Source organism: Mastigoproctus giganteus, chromosome 5 (assembly GCF_048544385.1).
Source record: "Mastigoproctus giganteus isolate SK-2022 chromosome 5, ASM4854438v1, whole genome shotgun sequence".
NCBI classification, from domain to species: domain Eukaryota; kingdom Metazoa; phylum Arthropoda; class Arachnida; order Uropygi; family Thelyphonidae; genus Mastigoproctus; species Mastigoproctus giganteus.
The window spans coordinates 157,378,194-157,401,904 of record NC_143579.1 but is presented as its reverse complement, the minus strand read 5'-3'; the positions used below and the strand labels follow the sequence as shown (position 1 = coordinate 157,401,904).

The 23,711-nt window shown below is 38.3% G+C and overlaps 1 protein-coding gene across 1 annotated transcript in view; it reads right to left on the bottom strand.

Moving 5' to 3' along the window:
• Nucleotides 1-21,345, bottom strand: part of LOC150085788 (hematopoietically-expressed homeobox protein HHEX-like) — a 42,545-nt gene extending 21,200 nt beyond the window's left edge. The window contains exons 1-2 of the mRNA XM_090373487.1: nucleotides 20,855-21,345; nucleotides 5,096-5,271 (exon numbers count right to left, since the gene is read on the bottom strand). Of these exons, the coding sequence (XP_090229613.1) occupies nucleotides 5,096-5,271; nucleotides 20,855-21,173 (495 nt within the window). The 5' untranslated portion in view covers nucleotides 21,174-21,345. The remainder of the gene's footprint in view (nucleotides 1-5,095; nucleotides 5,272-20,854) is intronic.
• Between the last annotated feature and the right edge of the window lie 2,366 nt (nucleotides 21,346-23,711).

The following is a 23,711-nucleotide window of genomic DNA, read 5'->3' as shown; positions in this document are numbered from 1 at the left end:
TATGACCGATATGAAAAGACTAATAATTCAAATTAGTTTAATGAAGTTTAAAGGACAAATATACAAGACTTGAATATAATTGCTATCGTGTTAGCACAAGTAATAAGGTCGAGAACTCCTTGTCCTGTTAATATTTCACTTGATTTTATTTTTATTGGTATAAATCATTAACTACTTTGGGGAAGGGGAATCCTGTGTGTGTGAATGCGTATAAAGCATTATCGAGAAATAGTGTAAAATACACCCAAGATTATTCCCTCTTCAGACGCTATTAGCTGCGTAGAAAATAATGTATCTTACACACACCATGAACCTTTTCTAACTTTATTTGGTCAAGGAACCTTTTGCGAATCCAAATCTTCCACGGAATGCGAAATAATAGATTCTAAACCTAGAAAACCGTTGATCTAGACCTTTCTGACACTTCGATATCTCTTAACATTTATCTCAAAAGCACAGAGTTGTTTCTTGCTAGTGTTTTACACACGACACATTCACTTTATAAACCCAATACATTGATTCTATGAGAGAGTTTTACACCAATAAATGCAATTGGTTGGATAAAAAAACAGTTTTAAATTACTTTTCACAGAATGCTGTATGGCACACATCGTTTGAAGTTCAGCCTAAGTTAAGTACACAGTTGTACAAAAGGTACAACTATGTACATTCGGCTACGGCAAGAATTTGATCAATTATAAGGATTACTCCTCAGACATGGTTTTATTTGATATGAAGGGTTATGGGGTGCTTACCCAAGAGAGGAAAGAATTGCTTTCTGAATATTTTGATCAGATATGTTTAGATTATCTGTTACAACAGTAAATTACTCTTATTCTGTAAGCCTCTGATATTATGAAATTACTTCCCAAAGGATCATACGTAGGCCCATTATGATATAATATGATACAGAGGCTTTTTCTAGAGGTTAAGCCTTTAGAAAAACTTCAGTTTTTTTTTCCTTAACTTGTATTCTACATAAGAAAAAGCGGTGTTCTTTTGAGTTTTTTTTGTCCATATATTATTATTATTATTATCATCATCAGTTTATTCAACAAAAAAATATAAAGGCATTCATTTCTTATGACGCAGATGATTCACGAGTTAACCGTCACTGCTCTGTAAATAAAAAGGCACTTTTCTAAAGAGAAGTATTTATTTATTTACTATTATTTTTAGGCACGTTTTCAAATGTGCCTAACACCAAATTTTCAGCGTATTTTTCGTTCGTCCCTGGAAAGCTTTTAAGAGTAAAAACAACCCCCAGTTTCTTCCACCCAACAAAAATATATACTCACTGATCTCCTCACAAAATTCATGGGATGTAATTTTAGAGTTTTGTAAGAGCGCGGTCTGTAAAAAAATATCTAAACTTGGCTAATTTCTTTTGGTACATTATATCTAACTTTCACCTTGTGCAACAATAATACAAACAGTATTTTGTTTAAGTTTTATTTTATTTATAAGAGAAATTATGAGCAAAGAAGCAACACAGATATACACAGTGTTTCGTAACACGCAGGTTGTACTTTCAGGGTGACCTGAAAACAAAGAAACTTTATATAAAAACATGCCAAATTATGTACGGTTATGGAGATATGACTGTTTTAATTTTAAAAAAAAATGGCTGTAGGGTTTTCAATAGTAAAAAACAATAAACAGGATAAAATAATAAATAAGAAAATGAAGGCAAATGCCTAGTAAAACATTTTTTATACTAGACAAATATCTGCTTATTCTTATTTATGTTTTTTTATCGTTTTTGCCATTAAAAGTTCCATAATTTTTTTGAAAATTCAAACAACTAAGCTTAATTATCTCTTAAAATCGGATACATCTTTATATAGACTTTGTTTACTGTTTTCAGGATCTGAATCCGTCCAGAAAGTGCGACTCATGTTATGGGATACCTTGTATAAATTACGTTTCTATACATTAAAGGAAACATGAATAAATTAATCTAATTTAAAGAAAGAATCCAATTTAATTTGTACAATTTGTTTCATACGCATACTTACCTACAGACTGATGATATTCACATCCAACGGTTGTTTCGTAATCAAAGTTATTACAGGCCAACGCGCTCTCAAATATGTTCAGGGCATTTTGGGCACCTTTAGAAGGCCGCTTATGTGGTTGTTCATAGATAACAAACAAAAACTTCATTTGTTTGGTGGTCAGCAGCTCTTCCGGCGTTTCTGGAAGAGTTGCTGCATTGACGTTGTTGTTAGTAGCAACGCAATCATCCACCTTAACCTCCCCAAAAGCTACTGTCGCCTGAGATCGACTTACTCAGCCATGTTGTGAAAAAGACCCATAAAAATCCCTCTTGTCATTGGCGGATTCGAGTCAGTGTCTTTTCCACCCGGTGTAAGGAGGACTGTTTGTTTGGGAATTTTTTAGGCGCATCGGAGTCTATGGACATAGTGCGCCGGGGGGGGGGGCGTGGTTATACCAACTGTGCTACCCACGAAGGCACACTCAGGTTTTTCGGCTGGCAAAACAGGCATACGCAATTGAGAACACGCAGTTGTGCATATATACACATGGGCTGATGAGTTAGTTCTCTGGTGACCCTAATGTGACAATTTTTATCAACTTTCAATGACCAAGGCTAAAAATTTCTGACCGTAAAATAAGTGCTTATGTTGGCTTTATAATCACGCTCAGAACTTAGTGATCATACCCAAGCTTTACAGTGATCCTAAAAATATGATAATTTATTTCTCACAGGATGAAAATGTACTTTGTAATACACATTAACTGATTTTTGTAATAAACGAATATCTTTACATAGAAAACAAAAATTTATCTTTTAGCAGGGGGACGATATGCGCTTCGGATAAATGAGTTTGTATTAATGATATTCTATTGTGAGTATACAGATTACTACGGTGACATCCCCGCTGAACAATATAGGGTGTTTCAAAAATGATGGTCAATAATTTAAAGGTGAAAAATACAAACTAAAATAAGCAAAGAAAGGTCCCAGTGAACATCGGGACTTTTTTTTTTGAGACAATGCACATTTTCTAAAGATCAGCCACTGACTATGATAGCACTCTGGGAGGGTAGTCTGTATTGCTGAGATCTTGTACACGCTGGATATGGTAGGGGTACAGTAATTGGTGATGTAAAATTCGCCAGACACTGCTATGACCCGGTACACCTCTTGCAGAGCAACCCTCCTTGTCGAAATTCCTGGATTTTGTTCTATTCTTTCTAACACCCTTTCCTCAACATTCAGTATTATGCTTCTGGGCCTACCTGCTCGTACTCCATGTGCGAAGCGCACATGTTCTCTAAGGCGTTGATGTACCCTGATGAATGTGAGCCTGTTGGGCTGCCTTCAACGAGGAAATGCTTCTTGGTACAAACGTGCAGCCTCGAGTGCATTGCCGTTGGCTTTACCATTTGTACATGAAGTGCATGTCCGCATACTCTTCGTTGCTGTAACCTCTTTCCATGTTGACTATCCTTTGACAAGTACTAGTATGCCTGCTACTTCTCAGAGCATTGAGAAAGGGAGAGAATGAGCAAAACCTAACCTAAACAAACAAGTCAGTGGTGGATCCCAACTCGGTACAGTTCACCTTGTCAGTGGTGGATCCAAACTATAAATGTGCAATATCTCAAAAACGATTCATTTAAGGACCCATTTTTACTATGCGTTTTTTGCATATTGTAGTCTGTCTGTACAGTTCACCTTTAAATTATTGACCAACACTTTTAAAACACCCTGTATACAAACCCTGAGTAGTCATTTTATTAGGTACACCTACCTAATTGTGAGCAGGTGCCATTTAGCCCACAGCCTGGATTCATTGGCATGCGCTTCAGGAGGTGACGAAAGCGTGCTACAGGGATGATGATGCATGTTGATTCAATTCCTTCTCACAGTTATTGCAAACTAAATGGTTGACGACCTCCAACCCCGAAGAGCTATTTTTTTTTTTTTTTTTTTTTTTTAGTTGTTGGCGCATCGGCTTCTGTGGCCAGAAGTCCTCTAAGAGAGAAGCTGTAAACACAGCTTCTCTCTTTGCGGACAGGAGTGGAACCAGGTTCGGTCATCAGGTGCGATGTCACATCCGTGATAGGGTGCGAGGGAGTTATGCATTCCGAAATTTGACAAACTGTAGCCTTTCTTCTGCCCTGCATATGTCTTTTCAGCATCCGTTAGCCTCTCGCAATAGCAAGCTATTTCCAACTGCAGAATCGCTGTTAACTGAATGTTATTTGGTTACTGGGCCAATCTCAATACGTCCGAAACGCAATCGTACTTGAAAACGCCACCAGGATTGCAGTTTTCGGGATATTCAAACCGGCGTCTACTACCATGACGCCGGTTTGAATATCCCGGCTTTCAAAGTTACTTAAATCTTCCATGTTGCCTACTCTCGCACTAAACTGCATTAATGCATACAGCATCCCTAGATGTCTTCTAATCTCCTTAATACTGCACGATAAGCGAACACGTGATGCCCTTACTGAAGGAATGCTCCATCTCATAAAAAGGGAGGTGTACCTAATAAAGTGGTCACTCACTGCGTATTAAAAAAAAAGTTTTCAGTTTATACTCTGGGACGACCACATAAGGTCAGAGGAGATCACAAGATAGAGAGAATACAGTACAAGAACATTGTACTGTATTTAGTAGATTCTGCTTGAACAACGACCACTAAAAACGTATGCACATTTGTATTCTGGCGTGACCACTTGGCAACGGAGTGGCATATGCTTCAAAAATATGTTTCGGGCGTTACCAGGGAAGAAAAAGTTCGATTGATATTTTATTCATCCCTGAGGTGGTTTAAGTCCAATTTCGATTCCTTTTCAAGACTTAAGATGTGTATCTAAAATTCGTAGCAATTTTATGATGTTAGATTAATCCATATCCCCATGCCCTCAAATTAAGAATATAAAAAACTCACTTCAGGACTACCTATCACGTGATTAAGGTTTGTTAAACACTTCTTGAGTACAGAAGATTACCCCCGAAATAAGTTTTGATAATCAAATGTGCCTAGCATATGAAACAATGCGTACATTACCTAACTTGTTTTTTAGTTCGAATGAATGAGAAGCATGAACTTACCTTGACTTGACTCTCTGACATCCCCAAGACATAAGCAAGTCTCGCCCGTTCTGGTCCGGCTACGTATTTTGTCCTCTCAAACGTTTTCTCGAGGAAATAAACCTGATGGCCGGAAAAGGTAGGTCTCCAGGACTTTCTTTTGCCTGCTGCCTGTGTAGGATTCGACTGCATAAGAACTGTACGAAAAAAATAAATTTTCAAATACTAAGCAATAAGATAATACAATTAATTACAGGGGAAATGACACAATTACTAAATGACCTTTCGAAGTAGGACGTGGTCAGTCATTTCAAAAACAAAAGCAACTTACAGTAAACTGGATGAAACGTCATGGGCCATAAAACCGAAGACCACGCATTATGGTTTGATTAAATAACAAAAATTCCCTAATTAAAACTTATAAATTCATAACGCACGTTAAACGAGGTCTAACAGCAAGGGCCTTTATCAGAGAGGCCTTGCAGTTAACGCACTGGTAGCGATCGCTTTTATTCTGTGCACTATGTAAAAGTGACTAAATTGGAATCATTCTCGAAGGAAAGAATATTTTTTATCTAGATTTTTCATCCCAAAAAATTAGAAAGCCATGATACGGCAGATCTATATATTTTGCGGCCTATTGTTGGAAGCATTCCCAATATCCTTTTGTTATCTCTTGTAATCTACTCCTTGAATTTTTTTCTTGCATGTCTGAAATATCATGAAATCTCCATCCTTTGAATGCAGTTCAATTGAGGAAATATAAGAAATCACAGAGAGCTAGTAAACACAAGATGTTGGGGAGGGATGATGGCTATATTACTTTTGGGCAGAAACTGTACCACAGACTGTAGGAACAGTAATCAATCTATAGGCTCCGATTTTTATAATTTTCGTAGCGCACCTTCCACCAGTATCCGTTGTAGCTCATCTTTGTAGAAACATGATTGATTGATTGATTTTGATTTTTGTGGCGCAAAAACAGCAGGGTTATAGTGCGCCAGGAAAAAGTTAAAATATAAAAAGGTAAGACTGGCAACTTGTAAAAAGCTACTTCGTCTTAAGGTGCATACAGTCATAAAATCAGTACAATGACAAAAGCAAATTGTTTATTTCATATGACTGTATACAAATTGATCGACTTTAAAAATTTAAAAACTGCTGACACATTGTCGTTGTCATTTAAAATCTGACTGAGTGTATACGGATCAGTCAGATGGGTAAAAGCAGTAAGACGAGCATTTATAAAACTAGAACAATCACATAAAATGTGTTCGACGGTTAAAACGGTGTCGCATTGCTCACACATAGGAGGGTCATCAGCCCTCAGCAAAAAGGAGTGTGTCAAATAACAGTGTCCTATGCGGAGCCGAGCAAGAACAACTTCCTCTTTGCGATCCCTGCGAAAGCTGGACCGCCAAGGATGGATCACAGGCTTAATTCGACATAGTTTGTTTGTAGTAATCAGTCGATGCCACGAATCTTGCCACTGAGATTGCAGGTTACTACGGATCACTTGCCTGTAGTCTGTATAGGGGACTAACAGGTCAAGATTATCCGTCAGGGCTGTCGATTTGGCTGCAGTGTCAGCCAAATCATTTCCTCTAATCCCGATGTGACTGGGGATCCAGCAGAAGCGGATATCGAATCCGCTTGCATCGAGGCTGTATATTATCTGCTGAATTCGGGACAGGGTTGGATGATTGGTGTGTGACATCGCTGATAAAGCCTGTAGTGCACTCATTGAATCGGCATATATAATACACCGTTGGTAACGGTGTTTTCTTATGTGATCTAGAGCTAACTCTATGGCATGCAGCTCTGCAGTGTAAATGCTGCAGTTAACAGGTATCTGCTCTGATATGGTTTTATCTGGAAAAACAGCAGCAGATCCTACATATGATTCCGACTTCGAGCCGTCTGTGTAAACTGGCAAGAAGTCAGAATGTTCTGCACGGTGTTGTGAATAGAGCTGAAAGTAGACAGAGGGCGGAGTATTAGACTTCGTCGCAAGTTTGAGCGAGAAGTCACATGCTGGTGTTTGTGCATGCCAGGGTGGAAGGGGCTCCTGTGATGATCGAGCAACCTTGTCTACCGAGATGTTAAGCTCATTGAGTAGCTCTTGAACACGAATGCCGAATGGCCGATTGGCATTGCGTCGTGTGTTATAAAGATTTTCCCATCGTGGCTCGAAAACGGATGTCCACGTGGGGTGGTCCGGCAGGGACTTCAGCTTGAAGGCATATTGCAGAGACAACTGCATTCGCCGAAGCGACAAAGATGGTTCATTTGCTTCGGCGTACAGACTTTGGACAGGCGAAGTTCTAAAAGCACCGGTAGCAATGCGGATGGCTTGATGATGGACGGGGTCAAGCCAACGAACAGCGCTATTTCTGGCAGATGCATATACCTGAGACCCATAGTCCAATTTTGAACGTACAAGTGCACGGTACAGACGTAGAAGAGTGCATCGGTCTGCACCCCAAGAGGTAGAAGAGAGAGAGCGGAGGATGTTAAGCCCTCTCGTACACTTCGTACGTAGCTGACGAATGTGTTGAACAAATGTCAACTTTTTGTCAAAAATGAGTCCCAGGAATTTTGCCTCTGATACAACTGGAATGGTGCTTTGTCCAAGTCGTAATTCAGGCTCAGGGTGGAGGTTACGTTTGCGACAAAAATGGACGCAAACGGTCTTCTCCGGTGAGAACCTGAATCCATTGGCCGTGGCCCAGGTGTTAACGCGGTCAATAGCTTGTTGCAGTTGTCTCTCAATAACCCTCATATTGCATGATTGAGAGAATATGCTGAAGTCATCGACATAGAGTGCACTGTTTATAGTTGGAGGAAGTTGTTCAGAAATAGAATTTATTTTAATGGCAAAAAGCGTAACACTTAAGACAGATCCTTGCGGTACCCCCTCCTCTTGATAAAAAGGCCGTGAAAGGGAGGATCCTACACGAACTTGGAAATAACGGCAGGATAAAAAGTTTTTAATAAAAATGGGAAGGTGGCCTCTCAGACCGAGATTGTAAAGGTCTTTTAAAATACCAAATCTCCAAGTTGTGTCGTACGCTTTTTCCATGTCAAAGAAGATGGACACCAAGTGTTCTCTTTTTAGGAAAGCATCACGGATTGATGTTTCCAGTCTAATTAAGTGGTCCAGTGTGGACCTGTTTCTTCGGAAGCCGCACTGAAAGAGGGAGAGAAGGTCGTTCGATTCTAAATACCATAAGAGACGAGCATTGACCATTCTCTCCAATATTTTGCACAGACAGCTGGTCAGAGCAATAGGACGATAGTTTTTTGGACATTTAGGATCCTTTCCCGGCTTAGCAAAAGCAAGTATAGTTGCCTTGCGCCAGGTATCCGGAAAGTGCTCTTCAAGGAAGATTCTGTTATACATGAAAAGCAAACAGTCCATGGATTCTGGTGAAAGATGTTTGATCATTTCATAATGGATGTTGTCTGGTCCAACAGCGGTAGCCTTTGTATGGGCAAGTGCTGTTTTTAGCTCGTGGATAGTAAATGGCCCATTATATGGGTGGGAACCCTTCGATGTGAATTTAAGGGCCTGATTTTCAGTCTTGCACTTTAAGACCAGAAACTCTGGGGAGTAAGATGACGTTGCAGAGATCTTAGAAAATGTTTCCCCAAGAGCATTGGCTATTGCAGTAGAGTCTGCAATAGTACATCCATTATATTCAAGGACCGATGAGGGGTGTGCTGTGTATTTACCCTTCATTTTCCGGATTTTTTCCCAGACTACCTTAGAGTTGGTAGACTGGTTAATAGATGATGTAAAACGGATCCACGATTCCTTTTGACTCTGACGACGGATGTAGCGTGCTTTGGCTCGTGCACGTTTAAAGGCTATAAGGTTGGTCGTGGTAGGATATCGACGGAATATCCCCCACGCTTTGTTTTGAGCCTTTTTGGCTGCTGTGCATTGTGAATTCCACCATGGTTTGGGAAATGGTGGAAACCGGGCAGATGTTTTTGGAACAGCATTCGCAGCTGCTTGGACAATATTTTCTGTGATGTACTTAACTGCATCATTGATAGGCTCCTGACTGACTGTGCTACGATCAAAATTTGCCTGATGTTGGAAGGCAGTCCAGTCAGCCTGATCAATCTTCCACCGCGGTAACCTGAAGGGAAGACATGGTCTCCCACTGTGTAACAAGGTTATCACAGGGAAGTGATCACTTCCGTATGGATTCTCCTCCACTTCCCAAGTGAGTGAAGGGAGTAGAGAAGGGGAGCAGATAGAGAGATCAATGGCAGAAAAAGTACGGGTAGGCATGTGGAAGAAGGTGTTTGTTCCAGTATTTAGAAGGGAAAGGTCATTGTCATTGAGCATACGCTCTATGACTCGTCCCCTTCCGTTGATGTTAGCACTACCCCACAGGGTATTGTGTCCATTAAAATCCCCGAGAAGTAAGAAAGGGGGAGGCAACTGCGTTAGAAGATCATCAAGGTCTTCCTGGGAGATATCAGTCCCAGGTGGCAAATAAATAGAGCAGACCGTTAATAGAAATCCCACTGTAAGGCGAATTGCAACAGCCTCTATGCTGGTTGTAATTAGCAAGGGCTGAACTGGAGTCTGATTATTCACAAGGATAGCCACTCCTCCATGAGCAGGACCATCCGCAATTCTATCCTTACGAAAGATTGTGATGTTATGCATGGTGGGATCATCATTTGCCTTTAGATAAGTCTCCTGCAAGCAAAAGCAAACTGGCTCGTGCTTTTGCAGGAGGGCCTTGATGTCATCTGTATTTCGCCGGAATCCACGACAATTCCATTGTAGGAATTTAGCCATTATTTTGGCTTGGTGGGTCCATCAGGCGGTTTCCGAGGTGCTGAGGGCTTACTTTTATCAGTCTTGGCTTTATCTTTTTTGGGGAAGAATGGACGCTGTCCGGTGTCCATTTCTTCCTCCACGAAGAGTTGCAAGACTGAATCGTCCGGTACCTCCTTGTCCTCTACATCCATTGATTCTGTTAATTTTGGTTGCTCTTTTTTACCACTTGGTTTTGTTAGTGGTGGGGCACTAGGAGGTACGGATATTGGAGTAGCAGCTGATTGTGTTTTTGTGGTGGGCTTTTGTGAACTCAATAAATAGCGGGCAATCGGCGTGAATGACTCTCTTGGTGGTATAGTCATATCTGTTTGTGTACCGATAGTGCACTTCGCAGAAACCTTCTGAGCATATGAAGGCTTCCCGCTATTTATTGGTTGTATGCGTTTTCTAGCCTCTGGGTAGGAGATGTTAAGCTCCGTTTTTAACTTTTGTATCTCCTTTTCGTCCTTCCACCGCTGGCATGCTCGAGAGTATGCAGGGTGCTCTCCTTGGCAGTTAATACAGTTAGGCTTAGGAGCTATACATTCCTTGCTCTCGTGATCTTTAGCACCACATCGAGCACAGGCAGGGTTACCACGACAAGCTGTTTGTGAGTGGCCGTACTTTTGACATTTAAAACACCTCAGTGGGTTTGGAACATAAATCCTCACTGGGCAGTTTAAGTACCCTGCCTTGATGGAACTTGGAGGCCTTGGGGTGTTGAATGTTAGGATGAGAACTCGGGTAGGGACAAGATTCCCATCCTTACGCATGGATATTCGCTTGACAGCTGTTACTCCTTGTTCTTTTAATTCAGAGCAGATCTCTTCTTCAGAAACATGAAGGAGATCCCACTCTGATATGACACCTCGTGAAGAGTTCAAAGTTTTGTGAGGGGTTACAATAATGGGTATTCCCCCTATAGATGTGGCTTTCAAAATTTTTTCTGCTTGATTTATATTCGATGCTTCAATAAGAATATCTCCAGAACGCAGCCGTTTTACGGATTTGGGTGAACCTGCCATCCCTTCTAATCCTTTCTGGATAAAGAAAGGTGACATTTTCCCTATTGACTGCTCTCCTGTGGAATGGAGAATGAGGAAAAGCGGTGTCACAGATGGTGTTTTCTCCTCAGTTCTGGCTCTTTTAGCAGAATTGCTCTCACTTTCTTCCGACGATCGATTAGGTAGGGGCCTTGTTGGGGCCCCAGAAGAAGAATTTAAATTACTCATAGGAGTAAAGAAAAAATGTCTGATGCCTAAGTACCTCACCCACCACGGAGCCCTACGAGGGGGCGCCCACTCGTGAACTAGCAGGTACTGCGTACACGAATGGGACGCCGAGTTCGCTTAGAACACCATACCCACGTTACCAATAAGTCTTTATCCCGTCCCAGGACCAAAGGGAGGGAGACTTATTGGAACGCAGTTGACCCTAGCAGTATAAAACCACCCGCCGATTGATCCCAGTCGAGCCGGTCCGGGACCGCCCGTCTTGTCGAAGCAGGGGCCAAAGTGGTGTATTAAGGCTGGGCCCCTCAACCACCAGGATCCCCCTTTCCGCTTCCACGGGTCGCGGCGCACGGCTGCACACGCCGGATTCCAAAGATGTAACCCTGGAACCAAGGTATGGGCGTTAGATCCCAGTGATGCTAATCTGGTAAACCAGCAGCATCACTGGGAGGTCCCCTCACCACGTACAGGTGCCCACGTCGAGGGGTTTGTAGAAACGCTGAGTAACAGTTTGGTTCAGTGGAACAAATTCTAGATGCAAGATCCCGTCATGGTCAAATATCATCAGGTTGCTTTTGACATTCAAGCGGATCTGCTCGCGCCAGCCGGAATGTGCTGTCCCAGAATATTGCCTGTGATCCTCCTCAGTCTTGTGATCTTTCGAAAAGAAATTTTCCCTAAATCGGCAGAGACTTCGTGACGTTTTGAACATTCACGAAAACTTGCAGGACGTGCCAAAGGTGGGGCGTCAAAAAAGGGCTCCTAAATGCTTTCAAAAGGAACAGAATCGCGGGACTCTGTATCAAGGCCCAAGGGAACTATTTCGTGAGCGATAGCATGAAATATCAGGCAAGTGATGTTGTAACGTTTATTTATGTACGTATATAAGTGTGATTAAAACTGTGTTAGACCTATTCCAATGTTTTTCTCTTTCAGAGCAGTTGTTTAAAATCCTTGCTTTGTGACGTGGAGTATCTCTGGTTGGAACGGGTAAGGGAGCTATCAACAACATTTTTGTCCGGCACAGAATTCACGATTTCGTGTATTCTGACCAATGGACCAAGTCCATATCAGACAAACACCGCCAGAACAATGATGCCAGCAGTTGCATCTTCACTGTTGAGAAAACGCATCCAAATTTTGGCATCGTACCAGTATTATTTCCATTCCGACTTCTTTTCACTGCATATATTGATTAAAATCCAATTATTGAGGCAGCCGAGTATTCATATACTTGGAGCATGTCTCAGAAAGATTCAGATCTCAATTACTAAATATACAGTCCTCGGTTAAGCTTATGCTTAGTATTACACATCTTTTCTGTCGTTACTGTTGTCCATGTTTTTGGCTCGAAACGAAAAAAAAGTTCAGTATCGTTGCATTTACCATCAACTTAAAGATAAGGAACAGAAAGGGTAGAAAGATGTTCTCATCATTCGACGTAATCGGTTCAAATCAACTAGCACCGCTAGTTACCTTTACAACCTAAAGTGCTCACTACATGTTCAGTTCATACAGCCCGTATAATTTCCTGAAATCAGATGGACCTTCGAAGACTTCTGGTAGGACACACACACAAAATCAAAAAGGTCCGCAATATTTGAACAAACACATAATCGCCGTTTTTCTCACTGCAGATCCTTCACAGTACTTTCATATTTCAAGTACAGAGATTCTGTCCTTTTATCTGCAAAAATTAACACCGGCTGTTTCCTTTATTATTCTTCAGATTTGTTCAAGGACAGTAAACAACCACTGTTTCTCTACAATATTATCTTTGTCTCCTTTCGTATCTGCATTGGCATTATACATTCTGCAATATTTTCCACCAACTTATGGTGTCCCTAATTATATTGATGATCGTTCTTTTATCAAAATGCACAATGGTGAATCCCCAGCTCAATTTGACAATATTGATATGGATTTTTGTTTAGATCAGTTTAAGAAGAAAATAATCACAGAGGAAATAATCACTTTACACTCTTGAGCACTGAATCTCGTCATTAGACTACTATATTATTATTATTCGATCACAAAGAACGAAATTAGCTACTGTTAAATATACTTTGCCGACATCTATCATTGTACTTTTCGTGATTACGTAAAGGATATTAAACAGCTTCATGACATAATTATAAATTCAAATTATGATTCTTTACCTACTCTACGTGCTGAAACATTCATTACTTTCGCTTTCATGTGTTCCACTCAAAACAGCTCAGTCCAGCCTACCTCACTGTGTAAGTTATGTAATAATCTTTGAAAGCCTAATTGTCACAATAATCCCCGTTTGTCACCCACAGTTTGAAGAAGTCTGGTTCAATTTCGGTCGAAGACCGGTGGAATTTCTGAAGTCCTCTCCATTCGAGGCTGAAGTTAGCTGATCTCAGGAGCAGGAGGGGGAGGATGTAGGGTTTCCTCCATCAGTTATTCCGGGTGTTTCAACCCTCACAGCATGCAAACCTTCTACAGACATAACACACGGTTATGATTGTGCGCTTGGAGGGCCGTTATTAATATTTATAGATGTAATATTTCATCAATCAATTAATGTGATATTCGGCTATCATGTTAACAATAACTATTACATTTCGAGTAAAATGCGTATCACGTAACCGAGTTATGTGATATGCATTCGGCTCGAAATATGATCAGTGTCTAATCCAAGTAGCGTGGATTGAAATTCTTGACGCTCACATCTATGTTATGTATTTTGAATGTATTCACGGGCCAATTTGAATTTATATTTCGGTGTTTCTTCAACTAGTTTTCCTGTGATGGTTTGCTTATGATTCGCAGCTGTTCAAAACATTTTTTTTTTTTTTTTTGACGAAGACTGTATATTATTTATAATTTATCGTTAGAAAAGATTGCTAATAGCAGAACACAATTATAAATAGGCACCAGCTTCATTAACTGTTACCAGAGGTACGTCATAATAGCATATGAGTATCTTGTACTGAAGTATGAGTAGATTTTTTTTTTATATAAATATTATTATTTTGTTTAGTAATATACTGTATGTTTTTAAAAATTGTAAACATTAAATAGCAGTTAAGGATAGCTTTGTCAGTGATCGGGAAATTATAACACCAGAGTTAGTGGGTTTTCCGATCCCCTAATTAAAATATAGTACAATAACGAGGAACAACTCACTGGGAAAACCCTACCCACTCCACTACACCCTTGACTGAAGGGTACTTTAGAAATTCCTCCGTCACTGACCGAGGATGGAACCCAAGCTTCTCCAAACGATTGGCAGATGGAATGTACCATGCTGACTAAGCTGCCATGGAGAACTTTTTTTTTTTTTGTGAATGTTCCATTAGCTATAAGTGTTTCCCAAGTCTAACACTTGTTTAGGAAAGCCCGAGCAGAATGGCAAAACGCGAGAATGCAGTATTTAGTTTCAATCTCGTTTACATGAGTTTGCATTGATCGTGAATCTAGCCCAAGTGATTGCTAAATACGGTTATTCTTTCTGTCTTATAATTCCACTGACCCTATGTGGCCATTCTAGAGTATAAACTGAAGATTTATTTATTTATTTAACGAAATAAAATAAATAAATAATGTAACAGACCTTTGAAGAGTAGCATTGAAAGAACAAAGTAAAACAATAAAATAATGGCCCTCTTCGGCCCAAACCTATTATGGGTGGTAAGGCTCTGCAATCACCTCTATATATATATATATTTTTTTTTTTTTTTTCGCCTATTTGCAAATTCTGCAACAGGTTTAAATCGTTCATGGTCCATTAAGAGATCATTCTGATTCTCAACGTCAAACTAACTTTATTACATAAGAATTCTTACATTTTCATAAAAAGGGCATCTCCATAAAACATGATTTGAGTCTTTTTAATAAAGTAGAAGACCGAGAAACTGAATACAAGCCAAGACCTTACTTTGTTGTTCACCGTTGTTACGCCATTATATTTTTGTGTTGTCAGTTTTCGGGCGCATCTGAAACTCAGGCCATATTGTGTATTAGGTCTGTATACTGTGTGTTTATAGGCCAATTTGAATGTAGGCTAAAAAATCCAGGAATCGAACCCCTTTAAATAGGTAGCAAACAGCGATGTACCGTGCCGACTAAGGACAAGATAAACAAATGTACTCAAAACACAACTGACATCTCTGAAGTATGGTATGTCAATTGAAAAGCCACTCCCTGCGTGCGCTGCCTTCGATATTTAAATTTCTTATTTGAATTCACTTTCCAGTATAAAAAACAAAAAACAGGGAGGGGGGGGTTACCGACCATTGGATTACTACATCATATTCAGTCTTCATCAGGTTTTTACTGTGCACTTCCCTCCGTGACATTGGAAAGCACTGTTTTTTTTACCATATGGATTATCGCTCCACTTCTCTTTTCCAATGTCGACCATCCATCTTTTCATTAGTGTTTTCTTTTTTCTTCCCTCTCTTAGTTCCTGTTTCCACACCCTCTTGAGTCCTCTCCTTTTCAACTCCATCATTGTTTTCAATTTTTCAACTTTTTAAAATTCTTTTATTCAATGGTTCTTCAATTTCCATCTCTCTTAAAATTGCAACCTTATGGACTCGGTAAGATTTACTTTGACAGTATCTTCACCAAAAGTTAATTTCTTTTTTTTTTTTTTTTTTTTTTTTTAATAATCTTCTGTCCATAAGTCAAAATAATTTACAAAAAACATTCGTTTTCTTTCTATTTTTCGGTGATATACTCGTGTTCCTGAAATAAGAAGCACTGTTTGTCACTGCTGATTTGCATTTAATCACCTCCTTCATGAATATGAAGAAGGTGGAATGAATCCCAGGTATTTGAACTTCAACTCTTTCGATCCGCCGCTCCACCACCAATTCTAAATCCTCCTCTTGAATCCCACTAATTTGTAAATGTCCTGTTTTCTTGCAGTTAATTTTGCTAATCCATTATAGCCAATCAATTATAGCTAATCCATGCTCAACGTAAGATTGACATCACCTCTCTCTCTCTCTCTCTCTCTCTCTCTCTCAGGCCAATCACTTGAGTATTAAAAAATGATAATAAACACAAATCACATCTCGTATTCCCGCACGTACACATTTATTATTCAGTTACTGCATGTTAATATTAAAATTTAAAATATCAAAAATGAAACATCATACTTTTATAAAAATAAATCTTATTCTCTGAACACAAGAACAGCAGTCAATAAATATTAGGGCCTTAAAAATGTATTTTAAACATTATTGAATAACTTTCTTAATGATCTAGTATTGACTCTTCGTGTTTGGTATATTTCTTTTTATCCTCATCTTGTTTGTATTAACAGCATTAAAAAGTCAGTAATTCCAAAAAGACTTACTGTCACCTCACTATCTCATCTGTTTGTTATTTCTGGGGGAGGGGGAACATTAATAATTGATTTTCGAGTAATTAAAATTATCAGATGACTATAATTGAGTCATTAAAAAAATTCGATTTGAAATATCACGGGGCCAGGATTAATCAGTTTGATGTAACAGAATTGAGAAAACAAAAATAAGAATAGAATTATCGGACAAATGAAGGTGATGAGTACAATGATTTAACTATACAAACAAATAGAGTGAGCCAGTAAACCAGAATGTCTTATAATGGAAAGGGGGTAGGGTTCTTGACTTTCTAGATATTGACTGGAACTTGAGTTGACTACTCAACTAGTAGCAGGACTTTTGTGAATTCATTGGATGACTGTTTCCTACATCAGCATGTTAGAGCGGTAAAAGAGAAAGCAATACTCTTGACCTGATTTTCACCAGTAATCTTCGTGCATTTCCAAACAGAGGAACCACTAGGTGGCAGTGATCACAGCGCACTGAGATTTACTTGAAGATATAATCGCTAGAATTTATCTTAAAGGTGACTACAATGGCGTTAGATAGTTTAAATTCTTTTCAGTGGGTCCAACTGATAATGTAAACAATTGCAAATGCTAAATGGAAGTGTTCTTGGAACTAATCGTTTTCTGAAAACTAAGAGATACTGTTCAAAAGTTTAGTTTAGACCTAAATGATGATCATCAATTATCAGGGAATACAGAAACCTACAGCAAGATCAATCTAGTCCCAATTAAGTCACTAATGAGAATTAGCAAGCTAAGGTACAGAAGTATTTGGCTAAGAATGTGAAGAAAATAGCAAAGAATTATTAGCTTTTGCAAACTCCAGAAGGAAAAGGATAAACCGCCACATTCGTCCACTGGGTATGAAATGCACAACTATTGATGATCCTACACTGAAAAACTAAATAAATATTTTGTGTCTACAGTCACGCGTGAAGAAAGTTTTAGGGATGGAGATAACAGAATAATACGAAGTCATAACTGGGAGTTAAATGATTTTGTGATTACTGAGAGGAAAGTGGCAGAAGTTGTTTAAGCTAAAAGTAACTAAGGAGCTGATTGAATTTATCAAATTATATTAAAGGAAGCAGCAAAAGAAATAAGCAAACATTTTGCCATAATTACGAGAGCATCTCTGGATTCATCGGAGGCCCTATAGATCGTAGATCTGTGAATGTATCTCCTATTCACAAAGGGAGAAGTTTGACTTTGTGTTCAGGGAAAATAATGGAGTCAATGATCAAAGAAGTAATGCAGGATCATCTTGCCAGCTATAAGGCAATCGCAGCAGGGATTTGTTAAATGGAGATATCTTCTCTGACCAATATAAACATCACGTCAAGGAATAATTCAAAAATGAGCAAGTCATTAAACACAAGGAAAAAGAAGAAAATCAACAGCACTTCAAGAGATATATCCAGATGCCTGTATATGAGACGTAATGGACGAGGGGGATGAAATAGTAAGGATGGTAAACGTTCCAAAAGGGTAGACAACGAGCCGACTGTAAACTACGTTCTTCGCTTATTTTTTAATTGAGTGAGGAATCTGGTTTGAAGAACGCCATAACAAGATCTTTGAAACTTCTTATTTGTCTCTGAGTTTGAATTTAGTTTGAATTTGTCGAGATATGAATTTAGAATGATTAAAGAAATGTCAAATTAAGGCCTTTTTTGTCTTAATGAGTCAACTATCATATAAACGTATCGTTATGGGCAATGTGCATTATTTTTCATTAATTAATAACTCCTGATTATTTGCTTACTGGCATTTTAAATACTGTAATTACGAGGCAATCATAAAATTAGACAAGTAGGATGGTACAAATAAACATATATTATACTATGAGAATCGGTGTATTTTTCCCCCTGATTATATTAAATGCATTGCAACTGTAATAAATGAAATACTACACTGCATTAGGTATTTCATTTATTACAGCTTCTTCGCTTCTTTTGGCTAATTATGAAGGTTTCTATAGTACTGCCTCCTAGTGGTACTTTCTTCGGTGAAAATTAATGAATTATCGCTTTTAATTTAATCAGTTTTCAGTAATCGCTCGTTAAAGACGAGCTGAATATTTAGTTAGTTTTTCCTATGTTTTGTTTGGCGCTTAAAAATAAAAAGATTTTTATTTGGTGAAAAGAATCAGGGTGGTAGAATTTCAAAACGCTGAAACAATGCAATGATAAAAGCAGTGAACCTTGCTGTAAAGCTCAATGGAGTTCTTTCTGTTGAAGAGCCCATAAAGCCATCTAGGATATGCAGACATTTGAAACAAATCCGTTTTCTTAGAAAGATTCGTTTCTAATAAATAAATAAATATATATTTTATTTGTTTACAGCTATTGCCCTAGCGTCATTTATCCTTCATTCAATTTTTTTATGCTAAATTCTACAATACTTACTTAATTTTGACGGCCTAAACACTGTCCATCCCCCCCCCACTTCGTTTTGGACGTAAATTGAGAATAAATAAATAACGTACATATGTTTTATTTGTTTTTAAGATCACATGTACTGTTTTCAACGCCACAACTACTAATGAAAATGGATATTTTCCGTTTTTATTCTATTCGTTTTGCACATACTAAATGATAATATTCCGAAGTATTTGTAATATTCCAAAATTGCTTTAAAATAAAATATTAAAACTGACTTCCGAACTATGGAGACAAAAAACAAGTTTATTCGCAGTTAATGAACTACACACCGGAATTTCACCAGTAGATGTCGCGAGAGTAGCGACTGTTACAATGTTTGAATTCCGATCAACATTAACGCGTCATCAATTATTTAATTAACAACAAAAATTATTAAGAATATTAAAGCGACGATTTATATACTACATGTACATTTTGTTTATCTATTTTGTTATAACGTCAGTTTTGTAAATGAACTGATCGAAAAGAAATTGTAGTTAGAAATCATTCTCGACTTCAAGAATTAATTGCTATTATCTATTTGTATATATTCTTTATTTTATGCTTCTTTTATTATATCCATTAGGCAAAACTTTTGGCTCTTTGTGATGCTCAAGTGATCAAGTTCATCTGCTTTCCCCTTCCCCTAACAAAATATAAATTCAAAATATAAATAGAAATATACAAAATACATATTTTTATTAAAACATAAATTCTTTGATTGTGCTTTAGTTCATCCAACAAAACGCAGAACAAAAATTGTTGGGATTTATTAGAGCCTTATTTTCAAGAAGATAGGGGGGGGGTGGAGAGTAGCAATAGTGAGACCAGATAATAGAGCCTCTTCATAATTCCGAATGTTTAACTTTTTGTGATTTATTTTGAAAACAGAATTTATATTTTATTTTAAGAAATGATAATAAATACGGAATACGATGAAGCATCAAAAACCATAGAAAAAGTTTAAATCTCTTTAGGTTTACTCACTTTACATAGGGGGAAAGGGGGAGAGACTAAGAATTATTTCAGTTAGAAAAGTGGGTTAGAAGAAAAGATTGGAACTTAATTTTTCCAAAGGGGAAAATCAAAAATGATTTTTCTCTTTCTCATGCTTGAGCGGCTTGAATAAGATTAAATATTATTTGACCTCATACAGATTTACTGACAATGCATGGTATTGAATAAAGCACGAAAGAAAAAAAAAAAAAAATACTAAATGAGTCTGTGTCCTATATCTGTTCTTATTTTAATAGTTTAGGAAAAATAAAATATAATAATGATAAAATGAAAATCAGAAATCGCTACAGGATGATAAGTAGTTGAAAATCGTTTGAGCACTGAAGTTTATGGTCGGATTCTTTTTAATATTACAGCAAAGTACGTGAAAAGAATTTTTACCTTTAATATTAAACGTTTGGTGGAATTTTGCGAAACTAAACCTAACTCGTTCTATTTTGCTATTCCGGATAGGTGTTTACAGCAACTTAAGTTGGCTGGCAACAGTTTCTGAGGAAGACAGACTGGAATTGTTGTCGTCAAAAAAGAATGCATTAATCCTGCTTTGCATGTTTTTTTTTTTTTTTTTTTTTTTTTCCAAATAAAATAAGAATTTCTGGAATTGTATGAATTATTTCGTCAACATGAGGTGATAACGATAAAGGACATAACAAAATAAACAATACTTGTTCCGTCAACCCCTCCTCTCCCACCAATCTCTTTTTTTTCAGTTGAGTGAACGCTTGGGGAAGGAGAAAAGAATTTAAGCAACGTTAGGGATTCTTTTGCGATCTTAACTTAATCTGATTTGAGTATTAATTATATGGAAAGTTTTCATATAAAAATTATAGGCTGTTTGAAGCCCAGTTATTCGATAAACGCCCTTATGACGCCATTTACAAAAGAAAACGAAAAAAAACTAAAACTGCATACCTGAGAGCGATGCTTGCTGGGCAAGATGCAACTGATTCTGTACCACTCTTGACCAGCATATATTGGGTCCTCCATACATGTTCAGCTGTTGCTGACTTCCATTGGAACCTGGAGACACTAAATGATGTAAAGGGGGTGGTGGATCAGCAGTAGGAAGGAACGTCGGTCCTGAGGGCACAGAGCACGAAGATGATGCCATGACGGGCGGTTTTCTCATCTCTCCTGCTCCCATTGGGGTAAAGCGAAGTGGGGGTAAGAAAGGGGGAAGAAATGCCGTTGGTTTCGCATTCCTAACAACATCGTACAATGTGGGGAACATAGTCAATAATATAAAATGTTTCGAGATCGCGCGATCTTGCGAAACTCTCTGAACTTCGGTGTTTTTTCCAATTTCAAACGCTTTCTTTTGCTATCACCATAAGACAGTGTTGTGTGCCATTCCAAGAGCACGTGACTGCGAATTCACAGAAGGCGTGAAATAAGCAAGCGAACAACCCCCCCACGTGCTATGTCAGACATCTCCGATGAAAACAAACGCCAGACAACGCCACCGCGTCGCTGAATGACAGTCCAAGATCTCCCTTACAGCTCATTGGTTAGCGGAGGTATCCCGGCGTCTGCGAGCGTCTGTAATTGGAGGAGGTTTGTCAGGGAAACTTAATAATAAACTATCGGAATGATGGTAAGGCAAGGGGGAGTGACTATCAGCGATCATCCGCCTTTTACCGCACCACTGTGTCGTGTAGGGAGTGACAGAGGTCACGAGCCGGAAGCTGAACTTTGTCTGGTCTCGCGCATGTGCAAAATAGTCTGAGAAGATACAAGGCGCGCAGCGAATCCTAGGATAAGAGAAAGTGGTGATTTCGATCCCTGGCGATGATTATGGAACCTTAGTTGATCTCTTGAGAACTCATTGTTGCGATTAACTGTCCGTGCTTGAGTTGTTTCATTCACATCCTAAAAAAAATATAAAAAGAAATCACGAAACCTTTAAAAATTTCTGCCTTTTAAAGAGCTTTCATTTCATGGCGCTTTGGTTGGTTTTAAAACCGACAGCAAAGGATGCTTTAAATAATAGATGGCGCTTCAGTTTTCAAATTAGACACGCTGCCTCTCGTAAATCACGTCTTCCTCGGTAGCATCTTGGACTCTGGAATATAATAAGAGAAATCAGTCAGTTCTAAAGGGCAGAAAACCCATATTCCTAGTCCTTAAAGTTCTACAGATTAATCGCGAAATGGTTATAATTTTCTACATTCATCTGCCAGAATACTAAAAGCTTTTATGGAAAAGCCTTCAAGCTTATAAGCAATTCGTAATGTTATTTTTGTGACATTCACCCGCTTTATGTGTATAAAGTCGATGTATTTTTAACGGTATACTCGAATTTCATCAAAAAAAATTGTTAGCTAATGCAAATATACTTTGAGAAAATTCTCACACTTCAATATCGATGTGTTCATATCAATCTTTAACTAATCTTCTATCGAAAGCATAACTGCCATTGTGCATATCATATTAGTGAATATCATTTTTGCCATACTCGTAGAATTTTCAAAAATGTCAAAACATTTTGACAACAAAAACCATAACTCCATGGTTCTGGACCAGATTTTTTTTAATACGATCTAATATCCAAATATTGAAATTATACTATTGGGATTTGAATTTATAGAACAAAAAAAAAAAAAAAAAAGCAAAAATGCACTTATCCTCTACTGATGTGAAATTTTCGTTGTTATGCATTTGTTTTCCTAACTAATTAAAATGTCTGTACACGATCGGATATTGATTTTTAGTGCCGGATGGAAATTCCGCTTGCATTTATCAAATACGTTGGCAAATTCGGAAGATTTTTCGAATTTAAAAAACCATCCACGATCCGTTTCGGAGAACTTGTGCATGAATAACTAGGTCAGCATAAGTAAGGGCCTTGAAGCATCTCTATAAGAAGAGATCCAGTGGATTTAAATCGGTAGTGTGCAAGTCATGCAGTTGGTCGACCTCTACCAATGCAATGCAATGGCCAGGACACTTATCGAAAAATTCTTCATAATTGAAGCTAAACTGCGCTAGAGCCTCATCATGCATCAACCACTTGCATCTTTCCAATGGAAATTCTTCCAGCAATGCAGCAGATACTCTTCCCAAAAATGTGCCCGTAATTTTGGCCAACTGTTAACAATCAATCGAAGATGGAGGAAAATGGACCCATCGAGTAATCACCAAAAGCACAAACGTTTCATTAAAACTACTGCTTATTCCGAGATTGGGCAATGATATGAGGAATTTCTGGACCCATTGGTGTTGTGAAATCAATAATGGCATTTCTTGTAAATCGTGATTCAACTGTGAGAAGCAGACAATGGAGAAAAGAAGATTCAATACACTCTTACAGAACCTATTGAAAAATCAAATAATCTTTTTAAGAGGATCTACACTCTCTGAGGTTGGTTCTGCTCGTAAAGAATTTTCCATATTGTTGAATGTGCAAAACTTAATACTGATGCTACATTTCTCGTGTTATTTCCACAATCCTCCTAAATTGTGTCCTCCATCTGTTCCTCTTAATCACTTCTTCGGACAGTTCTGGTTCTTCCTCAATCAACGGTAACAAGAGAAAAGGATCTTGTCTCTTTAAAATGCGACGAATCGTTGCAAAATATCCTTGGCTGGACACCGTCGTTTGTGAAAAAGTTAAACAACGGCAGTTACTTGCATATCTGACATTCGATATGCAAATGATTCACATTTACCAATCATCTTATTTATTTGATAAGCTTACTTACTTTCACTCTGTGAAAAAAAAAATAAAAATAAAAGCAGGCTATAAAGTGGAATCGAACCATTTCCACTG